This window comes from Pelecanus crispus, chromosome 10 (assembly GCF_030463565.1).
Source record: "Pelecanus crispus isolate bPelCri1 chromosome 10, bPelCri1.pri, whole genome shotgun sequence".
NCBI lineage: Eukaryota > Metazoa > Chordata > Aves > Pelecaniformes > Pelecanidae > Pelecanus > Pelecanus crispus.
The window spans coordinates 23,726,588-23,743,064 of NC_134652.1; the positions used below are offsets into that span (position 1 = coordinate 23,726,588).

Below are 16,477 nucleotides of genomic sequence, written 5' to 3' on the forward strand. Positions count from 1 at the left end.
TGATGTGAGCTCAGAGCCGTGTCTGTAAAATCCCTCCTGGCACGACCCTGCTGCCACCCCAAATGTAGGTCAGAGAGTATTTTGCACGCGAAATCATTTAAATGAGTAATCATTTAAAATTCATCAGATATGAAATGAAAAATCACTAAGGTTTTATGCTTTCACAGGACACGTCTGTGATAATGAGTAGAAAAGAAGGACTGGAAGACTTCCTGCTCCAGAAAACCTGCTGTGGCTGGGCACATCCTCAGCACCAGCTGTGCGTGATGCTCCAGCCCACAGAGCTGCTGCCCTGTCAGACCAGCGGTCCTTGCCAGCACGGCTACTTTGTACAACCCATTCAGCTAACGAGCTCTGACCGCAGAGCACGGAGACCAGGCCCAAGAGTCGGTGGTGCTGAAGTGCAAATGATGTACTTTCCTTTTTATACTCAGCCAACTACTTACAGAGCCACTTCAACGGAGAAAAAACTTCCAGCTCTGACCTGATTGTATTGTCAGCCTTCCTGACTGACTGACCGACCATCCATAAGGTCGAGCCTTACTGACACAGTTTGGCCCACCAAGGTTCAGGAATCCCAGGCCATACCACTGGGCCAGCACTCATTTTCCTAAATGCCCTCCACCTCAATAGCAATGCTCTTCCCTTCTTCACATAGAAGGGCTGACTACCGACCCATGGTCTGCTTTCCTCACCCGTTTCCTCTACCCTAAGTTGAACAGGAAGATGAAGCATGGACTCCAACGGATACAAAATGCCTTCTCTGTCACCCCTCAAGGCTTCCTCTCAAGATCCACCATTTTAAGGTCTTGGTCTTAGACTGCAAAGTAAAGAAGGGCTCCAGCCTCAGCAACAAAGACTACACTGCATTTCTGACCACTGAGTCCAGCTGCATTTGGGACAACACAGTTATGGGAGCCCAGAAGGAGACAGCTGGGCATAGGGATAAAATATTCTCAACAGAGTACAACCAGGAAAGATCACGATACACATGACTGTCTTTTGGCATTAAGAGAGAGCCTTCTCCTCCGAGAAAGTGCTCTGCAGTATCATATTCCCTGCTACAAACACATCTCTAGCAGCTATCAAATCTCCAAACAAGTAAGCAATTCTTCCCTAAGCAGAACTTTACTCCCAAAGAAGGGGGGCCAAAGACTTAAAGTCGCCTAGAATCATCTAAAATGGATTTTACATAGAGCAATAGGTAGTAATAGCAAACCATAAAGTGGATAAGTAGTTAGATCACTCCTTTTTACTTGCAGTCTTGACACTCTTGGCCATTTTGTCAGCAGTACTCATCGATCAGTACAGCAGCAGAAGCACCCGGCACACACTCATGCTACCTCTTGAAAGGGGGTCTTGAAAAAAGAGTTGGGCTGTGCTAGCTCAAAGCCCCTGCATGGTTTTACACAGCTGCACATCCAGCTAGAAATCTCTCCCTGGGCAGCTTCCACACCCAAGGCCGATGAAACATGCATGGGGTAGCTATAAAGTTAACGACTTTGTAATTAACATTAGCAAACACATTTTACAGACTCAATGATCTGTAAGAGTGAGCTTGCCTGCAGGCTGAAAGAGCCCTTGCCTCCCCTCCTCTCTCCCAGCCAGAACTACATGGCATTGGTTTGCTAAGCCAAGCAGACGGATATTTCGGAGAGGAAAAGGAGCATTCCTTCACAGGAAGATTACAGACTGCCAACTTAGAGGCCAGTATGAGAAACTCTGGGGCTAACAGGCTGCTGCAATGCTCACCACCCATTCACACTGCCTGCACTGTGCTCCGTTCTTCCCTCTGTGAATTCCCTCAATGAATTGTCAGGCTTTTTTTGGCCAAGACCCATCACTTCATCCTGAACTGGGAAATGCCTGCTGAACTCCTGACATTATCAAGCTATGGTAAAAGGTTTCTGTTTATCACAGAAAAGCCCTGAACAACTGAACTACTGTGTCATTTAAGGCATGCTTTTGCACTTCTTTTGAAAGCACTTCCCCTGCATCTGCTGTGAAGCTGATGTACGATCGCCCTGGGGGAAGGTGGCTGCAGGAAAAAAACCTCACTCCAGAGCAACTAGAAATGCCATGATGCATCTACCATCTGACTTCAAGAAGTGCTAGTATCCATGGCTGCAATTTGAACCAAGAGGAAGGCTATACCCACAGCACCCCAAAAAAACAGGCTCCAGTTCTTTTAAGAAGCAATGGGTCAATGCAAAGCAGACCCCTACCTTCCCACGCTCCATTTCTTCTCTGTACAAAGATCACCCAAGAACAAAGCACAGCTGGGGAAAGGAATAAAGCTGTCCGTTGCTTTGCAGCTCGAGATGGTGGGAAGGCTCAAGCCAGCCCGTATTCTACACTTTTGACAGAGACTGTGGCTCAGCTGTTGCCTGCCTTTATTTTTTCAGGACTCAGGAGAGACTGATGCCTGACAGGCACTTTGATGCAGCCTCGGTCATCACTGTTTAGCACTGTCAGTGCTGTTTGATCAAGAGGCTCCAAAATGTACAACCTTTCCGAGTCTGTGTATGGCAAAAACTAGGCAATTAATAGCTTGGACAACACACAACCATGTATTCTGACTGCTAAATTAGTGCAACAGGAAGAAAGATCATCTCTGGTCAGACCTCCTCTGCTATGAGTGAAGTTTGTGAGACCTGTCTTTGATTTCTTGCTGTCAGGAGCCACAGAATAGGCTGACAGCCTCTGCCACAAATTATCAGCCAATTTCTCACTGGGAAAGTTGTTTTCATTAGGTCAAAGTGCAGCAAATGCAAGCAGCATTAGGATTAAAGGCTGAAATGCAGTTCCCTCTTGCAATCCAGCGCCTGGCCAGACAAAGCGCTAAGAGGTCAAGTTAAACAAACCAGCCAGAGAGGTCTGCTGTCAAACCAAAACACAGCTACTGCCCACCCCGCATCCCTCCCTCTCCCCATCCCCAGTCTTGCTCAGCGACATACCTGCTGACTGTCAGAGTTAGTTCATCTGTGCAACCCTTGATTTTGTTCTGCGCCTCAAGGTGCGTCATGGCATCCGTGTTCACTCCATCAATGGCTATGATCTGGTCTCCTATACACAAGTTGGCTATTGCAGCTTTGCTCCCTGGAGTCACCTAAGAGAAAACAGAAAGAATGAATGGACTTTCCAGGGAGCAGCTTTCCATAGCAACATCTGAAAAACAGCTGGAGCACTCAGGACCTCCCTTGCTGGTACCTGGAAGCAAGGAGGTAAAAATTAATGAAAGTAAATTCTCAGCAGAAAGCTATCTGGATCTGGGCCTCCTGGATACTCTCAGTATTAAAATTAGGGGCAGAATTCTGTTTTGGCACCCACAGATAGAAACTTAGGGGGGACAACAGGTAAATAACAGAAATTCTATTTTCACTCAAGGCAATTGGCTTCATGCAAGAGAGCAAGAACATATAGAAGGCAACTCTGTTCTCTGCTGGACGGAGAAGTGCTGCAAAGCAGAAGGTGCTGAGGACAGCCAAGAAGCCTGAGCCTCTAAAAACAGAGGTGACAGAAAAGAGTATCAGAGTCATTGCAATACAGTCAACGCCAATCACAAACACCTTTGTCTGCATCATGATCTCATTTGCTTCCTTTCTTGGAAGAAAGGTTTGGGCTCAAGATTTTTGATTGCTTCTTTAGTTTTAATCTGGTTTAGCCGAGGAACAGCTGCAACAGGCTCTCACTGACTTCAGTGAGATCACTCCCAAAGCAGTGCTTGATCCAACAAGCAGACTGGGAGGGAGAAAGGCATCAGAAACTTTACCTTCAAATCACAATCTGACCATACTTCCTGGAAAAGTAGAAGCATCATCCCCAGCCTGACCACAGCTCACCTTGGTACATTCTGCCACATACATCTCCCTTTCCTCTCCATGCTTGGTGTTTTGCTTCCCAGATACACCACTGCACTGCTGAAGAGGTGTTGCGCTCTGCCTGAGAAATGACTGATGGCAAAGAGCTCGGCGTAATCTCATTGACATCCCAGGCAGAAGACACTACGCAGCAATGCCACCAGTATGATACCCCCTGTGAAAAAGGATGGTCCCAGCTAAAACTTGGCATTTTCAAGCTAATCAACTAAACGGCTCATTCATTTCCCCCCTACTTCTGCTGAACATGTGTCCTCTTAACAAGAGAGACCTCTTTGGGCCAAAATTATTGCCTGGGCAGAGGGTGAAGAATGTCACATTTGCTTGTGGCTTTGCAAACACTACGTAAGATTTTGTGCAGTTTTAATGACTTTTTGGAAGGAGTGTAATGATTACCGTGGGCTTTCATCAATTATTTAATAAGCAGAGGAAATGAGAAGGGTGGCCTGCTCCCAGACATGAGTACAGATTAAAGCATGCCTTGCAGCTGGGCCGCACCTCGTTTGTAAGTCCATTGCAACTGGTATTCATTCTACACATTCATGCTAGGTTTCAGCATGCTGGAAAGCAGCTGAGCAATCACAGCAGAGCTGTCAGACATAAACATTGTTCACAATATTTAGAGAGCCCTCCTAATATGGGATGGGATGGCAAATCATTGCCCCTAGGGAAATGTTCACCTTCTAATGTCACGCATAAGCTGCAATCACTGCTTTCCCTGGGCCAAAACTGATGCTGTTCAGCACATCTCTGCACAGCTGTAGCGGGATAGTTTCCCTAACCAGAAGGAAGATAAAAAGATGCCCTTCTTTTTCCACCTCTCTACTAGGACAGTATTACACGGAAAAGGGAAGGACACAGATGCGCATCACAGATGTCCAGGTTGGCCAAGCTACTCAACATTAACCTAAAGACCTTCAGATGAGTCAACTGAAGATTGCCTACCTTCCTACCACTTTAATGCTGTAAGCAGACTACAAACTGACAGAGGAAGTGCTAATGAAAAGACCAGACAAGCCAACAGATGGATATAGAAGATCTGCTTTACATGTGAAGATCATCACCTCCCAAGCGGCAACCTGCAGCTGACTGGTGGCCTACAAGACAGCCAAGTGCAGCCTGCTGCCGCTCCACTGGATCCATTGCCTTGAGAGTATCTTCATGTAAACCTTGTGACAGGGACAGCTGGCAGCCCTGAAGAAATCTTGAGCACTGGAAGTGGCCCACAGTCCCACTGGATTTGGGTGCTGCTGCTTCAGAAACCATGAGACAGATCCCTGAAGACATCATTACACCCGAGGGAGGTCACAGGAGATAGGTTGTGGGTCCCCTCCTGGACGCTGGGCCTTGACCAAGTCACTTGGTTTCTCAATGCCTTTATTTTCTCTGCTACCAAAGGAGGGAGAGGGGGACATTACTCACCCCTGTGAGGAGCACCAAGCTCAGCACACTATTACCGTGATTCATTTTTGATCAGACTGCCAAGGGGTCAAAAATAATGGTGGATTAACACCGCTGCTGGAATGCTGCCAGAGGCTCAGCTGTATAGCTTACATTTAAAGGCTGATAATCGACACAACATGGGGCAGGCTGCTAGAAATGATCCCGCACCACAAGGAGCAGCTGAGCTGAAGCAGCCAGCGACACTGAAATACTGAAGCCTCCGGAAAAAAACCCAAGAGCCACCAGGATGAGCGATTGGCATTCACAGGAACATCTCAGCGCTTTGCCAGCACTTGCAGTGTCACATTCCCCTTCTGCGTCCACTTCAGAGGAATTTGAAATTTGAGTGCTCTTCTCCATCAGTTAAGAGCCACTGGTAGCACAAGGGCGATCACATCCACTCAGGTACCATACAAACCTCTCCCCTAAGGGGAAGCCACAAGGATGCACAGTAATGAAAAAAATAAGTGAATTTGCCAAAAGGAAACATGTTTTTAAATCCCATTTCTTCAGTTCTGGAAATAACTTGCCCTGAAATGCAACCTTCCACAAACCGCTCCCCTGCAACATCCAGCTCATACTCCCTACCAGGATTGCTCATAGCAAACGTGTCTGCACAAGGGCACGGTACTGCAGGGAATCCATCCCCCATCCTTTCAGGATGATTAATAGCTACTAATAATGTTCCCCTCCCCCCTCACAGTAAGGTCTGGGCTTATCTCAGTGCTGTCAATGCTGCTTTTGAGATTTGCTTACCTATCAGTTAAGTCAGGAAAGCAAAAAGCATTTCTGTTATTAAGGGAGGAGCAGAGAGCTGCCACTGGGAAGACCTTTTCCTGCTTTTATTTTTGTCCTCCCCCTCCCTGATCCATGGGGAGCAGCAGGGGCAGGCGTGAGGCTGGTGGGGGCAGGCAGAGGCACTCGGAGCACTGACAGCTACCAGCCAGCTTACACAACCCAACCAAAAGGACTCCAAAAATGAACAAAAGCTTTCAGGCTCACAGACATCCAGTAAATGTTGCAATGCCTGAAACTGCTTTGCTCCTGCTCTCTCAGATGACTGAAAGCTTTGCACCAACCTCGTTCCCTCCCCTCTTGACCAAGGACAGAGCAGACACCAGCAGGAGCTGAGGGGACAGCAGGCAGTGCCTTGCACACCTCGCACAGGTGGGCAACCCAATCATGCGCAGATACGCTGCACTTCTGCACGGGAAGGCGAGGAGGGGAGGAGAGTGGAAAGACACTGCAAGGAGCAAAACCTGCAAACACAACTTTGCACAAGTTCATAGAATGACAGAATCATAGAATCGTTTAGGTTGGAAAAGACCTTTAGGATCATCCAGTTCAACCATTAACCTACACTACCAAGTCTACTCTAAGCCAATCAAGGGTAGACTAGACTAAACCATGTCCCCAAGTGCCACATCTACCCGTTTTTTGAACACTTCCAGGGATGGGGACTCCACCACCTCTCTGGGCAGCCTGTTCCAATTCTTGACCACCCTTTCTGTAAAGAAATTTTTCCTAATTTCCAACCTAAACCTCCCCTGGCGCAGCTTAAGCCCATTCCCTCTCGTCCTATCGCTAACTACTTGGGAGAAGAAGTTAAGTCGCATGCAAAGGCATAGCCTAACTGGCTTGGGCTTCCCCCACTGGGGTCGAGCAGCCGCTGCCAGAGGGGACATGGGCAGCATCACAGGGCCCCAGGAGCCTCCCAGCTCCAGGGACACAATCATCAGGTGAATAAAGCTCTGCACACCTTGTAACATCATGCCCAAGGGCTTCCTTTGGAAAGGAAGCCGTGCCCTACCTTGTGGTGATTGCTCCCAGGCAATTGTATAACCCTTTGCCATTAGGTCATTTCACTGTTGAACAGACAACGCTGAGATGAGCTGAGCGGCGCTGCGTCATACTGCATCCAAAACAGGTCCCAGAGCTCACCAGAGCATGCCTGTGGTGATGCTCTGCTTGACTGGCGTCTCTGTGTAAGAAATCTGGGCTACTACAGAAATAATCTAGATACTTATAACCAGACACATCAAACTAGGTCCATGATGTCAGCTCAGACACATTTGCCAGCATATGGAAGAAACAAATATTCCCCATAATCTGTGGGTTTGAACGTGTACTCTTGCAAAGCTCAGTGTAGTAGATAACGGTTTAGACCAGTTATAGGCTTGAACCCCTCTTTTTAAAGGGGTCCCACAGATTCAGGGTTGGAATGGATAGAATAAAAACATACATTATTTGCTTATACTACAAAGTGAAGCTTTGTGTATTATGCACGTGTGCGCGCACACACGTGTGTGTGTGTATATACACACATATATATATAAAAAAAAATAAAAAAAGCTCTGCAGTCATGAAAAGGGTAGAAAAACTATCCGCCCACCTTGCCTTCCCTGCACACACACTTTGGGCTCCACCTTGCCAACACCACTGGGACTCCACGAAGTTCAGATTTCTGCCTGCCAGGTGGTTTGCCTGCTATCGCTCCCTTGCACTGGCAGCCAGGCAGCAAACAAAGGACTCTGCTACGACACGTCAAGTCTTCAGCTAGTCTTTGGGCAAGTGTGTTTACAATAGAAAAGACAACGTTTTCATTTACCAGAGGGAATGAGACATACTTGGCTGCTTAGCCAGCTCCTAGGCCCTCTTTATAAAACGTCTGTCTGTCCCAGAGCTAGCCAAACACAGCCATATTTTACATTTGATGCAGTTGCCTCCATACATGCTACCTAACAAGCTTTGCAGTCCCTGGACAGGCACATATGGTGCCTTTTTTCCTTCTACAGGCGAGAATCTGAGAGGCAGCAATGGGTATATTAAGGGAAGCTACTGCCCACAGCAAAGGAGAGGGAGGAAGGGTGGGAAGCATTTCTATGAAAAGCAGCATAAGGCAGCTCCATGTGAGTCCAGATAGATGGGTGGGTCTAAAATTCATTCAATTCCTTCTGGCCATCTCCCCCCATCCATTCAGGCACACTACGTGCTCACTCCATCAGCCCTTCACAGTCTCTCACAGACCCTACAGCCCCCGGCAACAGCCATCACTCCACACCTAGACACACATCGCGAGGAGTGATGAAGAGATAAGAAACAAGAAAATTAACATCAGCCAAGAAACAGATGTGGATAAACAGCACCTATCGGAGCTTGAGAGGAAAAACCCAGCTGCACCTTTGCTGGACAGAACAGACATGCAGCAACATACTTCTAAGGCCACCAGTGACAACTAGACATCTCTGACAGTCACTCCAATCCTCCCACCCCCACACACTGTTTTACCATGAGTAATGTCCTCAGCGCTGGAGTATTATGCTAAGCAGCCACAGTTTCTCCCAGAAAAAGCATGCAGCTGGATCAGCAGAGATCAAAGGCTATGAGAAAATTCAGGCAAGCACGTTCCCCACCCCTTCTCTTTCGGGGAGGGGGAACGACAGGCCGGTTCCTTACAAGCAACTCCACAAGACTTTCCTCCCAAGCTGCTACCGCTCTCTGCGCCATTACAGTCCAACACTGCCACAGCCCACAGCTCACCAGCTGCTCTCTGCTGGCCCAGGCCACACCATCACCAGGAGAGAGGAAGAGGAAGGGGGACATGCCTTCTGGCTGGGGAAGCCCCTAAGCACCAGCGGGGTTGGGGCTCCTACTGCACAAGCCCCTCTGGCAGCCCAGCTCACCCTCAACCTCCTGCCTGCCCTCGGCTCCTGCCTATTTCTGATGGCCAGATAAGGATTATTAACACACAAAAGGCATTAAACACCACGCAGAGAGGGCTGACCTCAGGAAGGCGGTGTAAAAAGACATAGGTGAGGTGATTTGCTCAGACAGATGCACGATCAGCGGTCAAGGAGTCACTCGGCCCCATAGCTTGCTTTGCAACATGCCTCACATTACAAAAAAAAAGCATAAAGATTTCTTACAAGACCTCAAAAACATTACAAAGAGCTGCTCATCAGTGGGGCCTTTCCTGATGGTTTATTTCCTCCTCTAAATAAACCAACAAGTCCAGTAATCAGCAACCATCTAAGACACTGTGTCACTGTCCAGAACAACATCAGTTGTTTATATATTTAAGGGCTCCTTTAATTTCCCTGTTTATACTATAAAAAAAAAAAAAAAAAAATCCATTTGCTGCAGTTCTTTTGATTAGCACACTTCAAACCCAAAGCATTTTACAAGCCAAATACATCTCTTGACAGACAAAGTGATTTTTGAGGGCGAAGGGTACCAGGCAGCTTGCAGCCACACGTAACTTGACACCTGGGAACAAGCAGATCAGGAAACAAAAAGGACTTTCTCCCAAGTCCAACATTTACCTTTGTCAATTTAAGTTCTGGGGCTTAAAGCTCTTACGTAGGGGTAGGGCTGGTACATCCCCTCCCGACAGGGCTGGTACATCCCCTCCCGACGTGGAGTTCTCTCTTCAGGTTCTTTGGAGAACTCATCAGCAACAAGGTGGGCCAGATGTAGCCCACCAGATGATGCTGGACACAAGGAAGAGGGATGGAGAAAGGGGTACTCCAAATTTTGGTGACATCAAGCTACCGCATAACCTGTGGCGAATTTGTGAACTGCAGAAAGTACAACTCTGGCTCCTAGGAGAGGCAAGGGCACTGCTCCTGCACGTAACTCTGGCAAAGGGTGTTTGATTAGTATCCTAATTCTTTTAAATGTTTTTCTAAAGATAAAATTGCCCCCCAGAATCAGGAACCAGTGCTGGAAAAGATGAAGCCTGTCCTGTGCCCCGAAGCGCTCTGTCTTTAATGCGAGAAAATTCTGCTGCTTTCCACTTGCTACAGTTAAGGACAATTTCTTCTCATCCGAATGCCAGCACTCAGGTAGATTAGCAAAGTCCTTTCCTGTCCTCAGGAGCTGTTTGTATCTTTGAAGCGCAGGCTTGTCCAGCCCCAGCAGCTGCCTGAGAAGCTGCCAGGGTTCACACTGACTTCGAAGTCTGTAGGGACATTACCAGGGATGTGGACCTGCGCTCTCCACACCACACCCCTGTCAGACAAGACAGGACTCCCTCCAGCAGCAAACACACAAGGCATCATGCCCTCCTCTAAACATCAACCCAGCCACTTCTGGTGGGACAAAAGCTCTTGGCAGGTGACCCTAAAGACCGGCGTCCCACGGGTGCAGCTCTGCGTGGCACGGCAGGGCTGGTGCTGCCGCAGCCCCCACCCTGCCCGGCAGCCAGGAGCGGCAGCGCAAGAGAAAACATCAGTGCAGGAAACGTAAAGCCACGTTCCCCTTCCTATAAACCCCAGCAGCTTTCCCCAGCTGGCTCCCTGCACCAAGCCAGCCTCAGAACGAGAGCCAAGCGTAACAGTGGTGTATTTGCAGTTATGGGCACAAAACCTGGGCCGGGCGGCAGAGAACTGCGGTCACAGGTGTGCACAGCAGGGACCAGCCAGGCTCCCTGGGCCAAGGAGGAAAGACAGCCCAACCCTAAATCCTATCACATCCGCCATGCCCCATGTTTCCTTTGGCAGAGGAGGAGGTATCCCAGCCCTCCGGGCGCAGAAGCCTCCCCATCCAGCCTCCGCAATCCCCGCAGCTCAGACCGTGGCCGCAGGTTATTTTTCTTTCTTTCTGTCCAGGGAAGATGCTGCAGCCCAGCTCCGGAGGCAGGCACTTGTGCCGCACAGCTGAGCCCTGGCACGCTCCAGAGGGAGGACGGTCTCCGCATGGCCGCTGCCACGCTCGTCCCGCTGAGCGGCTCAGCCCCCACGGAGACGCCTGTTCGCCAGGTGCCCCGTACTCCCCTACCACCAGTGGCTCCGGGATGCCTTTGGTCAGCTGCTTCCTAACCCGGTGACCGGCTGAAAGCAGGGGTAAGGGCATCAGCCAGTACCCAAGTCAACCCCGATGCCTTTTCACACCACGGCATTCGGTCCCGGGCCTGATTTTTGACTATCAAGTCCAGTTTTATCACTAAATCAATTTTTAAGTTAATAGAACTGGATCATGGAGCCATGCTTAAAAAAACCCACCCTAAACCCAGGAAATACCTAATTATCTTCCAATTCTGTACTTGCTATAAATCCTGAGCTTTTAAAATACCAGGAATAGATGAAACGGACTAAACAGGGATGAATTCACATTACTGGGGTTGAAATCAGCAACAGGCACAACCCTGAGATTTCATCTTTTTAATATATGTGCAGAACTGGCCTGTCTTGAAACTGCTTTTTCATTGGGAAAATGCTCAGTTTCATAACAAAATGTAGCTACAGAAGTGCACTGGCTTTGGCATGTTTCACAGGCTTTGCCAGACACCCCTCCTTAATGGGGCTGCGAGCTCCTGACATGACAAAATGTAAAGCAAAACTCCCCTCTGCTTGTATTTTGGGTCAGATGTTCAAGATCAACACACCGCTAGCGCAAACCACAAAAATCATCTCAAGAACAAGGTTTATTGGACAGTTCCATGTATATATTCTACTAGAAACAGAAATCCCCAATGTTTATCAAAATCAAAAGCAACCAAACAGGAAATAGCTCACGTTACCTGAGGGATGGAGGAGGATGGGGTCTATCAACTGCGCTGCTTTTCAGCCAGCTCCACTTCACCGGGTGTCTCCACACGCAACATGTTGCTTGCTTCCTCCATCAATCTCACAGGGATTTGACCAGGAACTACCCTGTGCACAGGGCAGCTCCACAGACACTATTATCCTGCAGTGTGTCTGTCCACAGCTCAGAAAAGATTTGGGAAAAGCTCTACCCTGTTGACTCACTGCACAGTATCATCCAAAGGGGTGAGAAAGACAAGGGTTCCTCCTACTCCTGTAAGGCAATCCAGCAGCCTTTGGTCTAGGGTTCATTACACAGACCAGCGTAAGGTTTTTTTCTGAACAAAGACTGTAATAGTGTCCACCATAACCCTACAGTTTTAAAAATAAATGTAAACCAGAAATATCTGTGACGCATCCCTCCAGAAGAGACAGGGGACTCCACAAGAAAGTCTCACACACAACACTTGTGAAATCCCCACGCTCGGCTCTCACCAGGAAGACTGGTCCAACATGATGTCCGCACGAGAAGATGCTCCTGATGTATTTGAGCCCGAAGCGGTTTTGAACACACAGTTCAAGTGGAAAGGGGAGTAGGGCAGCAACAAAAGACAAGATAAGAGCAGCTGTGGAAATACCGTAATCTTTCATCTGCCGCTCTCCGAAGGCATAAGTGGCCATTGGTGCCTTGCAGCCACTGCCAGCCAGAAGCTCTCGGCCAGGCTGCTTTGCTGGCTCCCATGTTCATGGCACTGGTGCTCCTCATCCTTCTTGGACCCTGGACCGCAGCGCTAAACTCCAGTGACTCCCCCCGAGGAACAAGCTGCCTTGACAACTCAAGTGGTGCTGCCTCCCACCAGCGCAAAAACCCCTCCCTACATCAGAGGGGAGCTCGAGAAGCCAAAAGCCACCTAGTAAGGAGCTGAGGTACAATGGCGATGAGGGCCATAAATACCAAGACAAGCTCAAGGGCTCACCATGAGGACGACGCTGCCAGAAGCCAAATCTGAGCTCCTGGCAGGCAACACAGGCTGAATTTAGGCACCTTGGTTCAAAGAGGGCTGCAAGACCCCCAGTTCAGGCCCATGACTGGATGGATGTCTCTCTCCTGGCACCCCACCACACACTGGGAGCAGCAGGGTGACCCCATCAGTGCATCAATGCGACGGGCAGCCCTGGATGAGGCAGAGCCAGGCTCCACCGGCCACACGGGAGGGGACTCATCCCCCATGTAGCACACCCAAATTGCCGCGCTCCCAGCTGGCAGCGGCAGGACGATGCTGCTCCCTGGTGCAATCAAGGACGCACGCCCGGCCTGCGGCGCGCAGCCCAGCCAGCCCTGCACACCGCTGCTAACGGCGCTCCCCACGAGCACGGCTGTGCCACGGACCCGCAACCTATGTGCTGCAGCACAAAGCAAACACATAACAGTGCTGGGGAGGGGCGGGACGGGACAGCCGCATCCTCCCCTGCTCCCAGGGCAATGCTCTCGTCACGGGCTGCAGCCTCCCCACCCTCTCATTCCCTTCAGGCGGTCCCCCATCTCACACCTTGGTGGGATGAAGGCCCTCATAACCCTTGGCAGATGCCGGTCCTACAGCCAGAGCTTGCTGACAGAGCTTGCCCCATCCTGTGAGGAGAGTAGGGCTTCATGCCCAAAAATCTCTCTGATTAGAACACAGGTACCAAAAGCAGTAAGGAAGAAGAAAAATGAAGTTATAGCCCCGTAAAGTCCCCATGCAAGGAAGATCAGACTCTTTAAAACAGGACCAGATCTTTTTTTACATGGTGAAGGGAGGACTTGCCGAGAGCTTTGTTCCTGAGCCAAGGGGACGAGCCCAGGAGCCCTAGCAGCGAACCACAGGAAAGATTAATGGCTTGAAGTCTTGGAGGGGAACTTAAAAATATCAGGGGGGCCACAAGAGAAAGCCGTGATAAGAGCTGCCAATTGCCAGCATTTACGTCACCACCACCACCAGAGAGGCTATTTTACTACCTTTTAGCCTCCAGGGTCACAGTTTCTCATGAGGTGGTTATTTTTGCCACTTTGCTGATCTATGTCCCTTGGTATGTGCCCATAAGCACTGACAAAGGCCACCAAGGAGAAGAGGTAAGAGAAGCGAGGTAGGACTTCAGACATACTTCTGCCCCAGAGTCTTTTGCTGGAAGGAAATGGCAACAATTACCATAACAATGAAGTAAATATCACTTCCCCTACGCTAAAGCTGCTTTCATGTCCAAAAAATTCTTTAGAAGGATGAGGCATTATTACTGTAATTGAAAGAGGTTACACAGAAAATTAATAACTTTCCCCCCCCTCTGTGGGTTTGCCAGCACTCGCCAGCTCTTCTGGTCCCAGAGCCAGCAGCCTCCCCCATGGCACCCGGCATCGTTCTGGCAGCGGGAGCCCGCAGCAGGACACCACAGGGCAGGAGGTATTTAGAAAAAATCACAAGTTTCACCATCCTGTTCTTCTTTAAGGGCAGTTCACAGAAATTCGGGTTCTTGTATATCCCAGCTCCCATGGCCCTTCCTCACGTGGGGCCCATGGGGACTTTGAAGCCGGGCAAAGGCGGCAGCAGAGGCTAGAGCCCAGCGCTGCCAGCGGCCCACCGGGCTTGCAGAGGCATTGCTGGAAATGGGAGCAATTCCTTCTCCCCTGGAGGGAGGCCAGCAGCCAGCCCCAACAAGCTGCCGAGCAGCACACCCCACGCCAAGCCACCGAGGGACAGGGAGTTTGGGGGTTATTGCCCCCGCGCAGGAAGAGATGGGCACACGTGTCCTTGCTTTTCGTCGGTCTGCAGCGAGTGGCTTGGGGCAGGGCCCAGCTCCCCGCGAGGAGCAGCTGGCAGCGGGGCGGGAGCACCCGCACGCAGGGACGCCTGGGTGCAGGTGGGTACGTGGACAGAAAAGTGATGCAGCCGGAACCGAACCCTGACATTTTACAGGCAAACGCTGGAGCGGAGGAGGGCAAATTAAGTTACACCACTAAAATTGTTTGGATGTGAAACTTTAATTGTCATTTCCTAACTAATTTTTCTTTAAGTGGGGGTAAGAAGAACTTGTAACAGAAACGGGCAGAGGCACTTAACATAGGTTAGTATGGCTTCTGTAAACAAAGGCTTTTCTTTTAACTATACATGGCAAGCAAAAGCAAGGGAACGTTCAACACCACCTCAGTGCGACTGCTTCCCATAGGATGGGCTGCAAACCCCAAACTACGGGCTGGCGGGAGCGAGGGGGCTGCCTCCGCCTGCGGGACGGGGCTGCCTCCGCCTGCGGGACGGGGCTGCCTCCGCCTGCGGGACGGGGCTGCCTCCGCCTGCGGGACGGGGCTGCCTCCGCCTGCGGGACGGGGCTGCCTCCGCCTGCGGGACGGGGCTCGCCCCCGACAAACTGAGGGGGGAGGGAGGGTGGGTAAGAAGCACAGACCCCGGCCAGAGCCAGGTTAAGGGGCTGCGTGGGCCACCACGGATTTCTCCATAAACATTAAAAAGATATAAATGGGGGAAGAAAAAGAAAAGACGGACGGACACACGCCCCCCGCCGCGGCTGTGTCGGCAGCGCTGCCTTTGTACCACCAGCCACCTGCCAGCCCCAGCCTCCCCCGGCCCCGCCGCCGCGCCGAGCCCGTCCCGGGCGGCCCCGGCCCCAGCGCCGCCCGCCGCCCCCCGCCGCCGCCGCGCCCTACCCGGGAGATGGTGAGGGGCTGCTCGAAGTCCCGGCCGCCCACCAGCCGGAAGCCCCAGGGCCCGGGGCCCGGCAGCACGATGCGGTGCGTCCCCATGTGCGCGCCTGCACCTCGCGGGACGCCCGGCAGCCCCGCCGCCGGCACCAGCACCGGCACCGGCACCGCCCCGCCCCGCCGCCGGCCCCTCCCCGGGGCTCCCGGGCCCCGCCGCCGCCGCCGGCCCCTCCCCGGGGCTCCCGGGCCCCGCCGCCGGCGGCTGGCGGTCCCGCCCCGGGGGCAGAGCTCCGCGGGCACGGCCGGGCGGCTGCCGCCGCCGCGCTCTGAGGCGAAGCCCCGCCAGGCGCGGGCGGCGGAGCAAGCGGCCGAGCAAGGGACTGGCGGCAGCCCCGCTCCAGCCTGCCCCGCCGCGGCATCTCCCAGGCAAGCAGGGCTCGCCCTGCTCCGGCCTGCTGCCGCGTTAACTCTGAAACCTAATGGAGGCGATGGAAAGAAGTGGCGTCATGTGCTGCTTCCCAGCTGGGAGCTGCTTCCCCTAACTTAGCTCTGATTTGTCACCTGTTTATGCAGTTTTGTTTGTCTCTAGCCCCTTAGGGGTGGTACCCCCAGCGAAAGAAAGAAGTCTTCTGTACGGGTTTATCAGCCAACCTCCTTAGCTGTGATTCAGGAAAAACAGTTGCTCCGGTTGCATGTTAAGCCCCCACTGATCTGACGATGGACAGGCAGGAGAGGCTGGTTACAGCAAGGGAGCTGGCATTTACAAACTGAGCGCAAGCGTTGCTGCTTATTTAGTAAATACATACAGCTCGGGCAATGCAGAACATCGGTGAGCTGCAGCACAAGGCTGCTGCTGAGGCTGGGATTCAGCCACGGCCAGGCAGTGCGGAGCAGTCAGCAAGCGGGGATGAGGTGGGTCACCCAGGTGCTGGCCCTACAACGCACAG

General features: G+C 51.3%; 1 protein-coding gene across 1 annotated transcript in view; it reads right to left on the reverse strand.

The window, feature by feature from the left end:
• The window catches only part of PDLIM1 (PDZ and LIM domain 1), a 45,504-nt gene extending 29,872 nt beyond the window's left edge, over nt 1-15,632 (reverse strand). The window contains exons 1-2 of the mRNA XM_075717378.1: nt 15,537-15,632; nt 2,958-3,109 (exon numbers count right to left, since the gene is read on the reverse strand). Coding sequence (XP_075573493.1) covers nt 2,958-3,109; nt 15,537-15,632 — 248 coding nt within the window. The remainder of the gene's footprint in view (nt 1-2,957; nt 3,110-15,536) is intronic.
• Between the last annotated feature and the right edge of the window lie 845 nt (nt 15,633-16,477).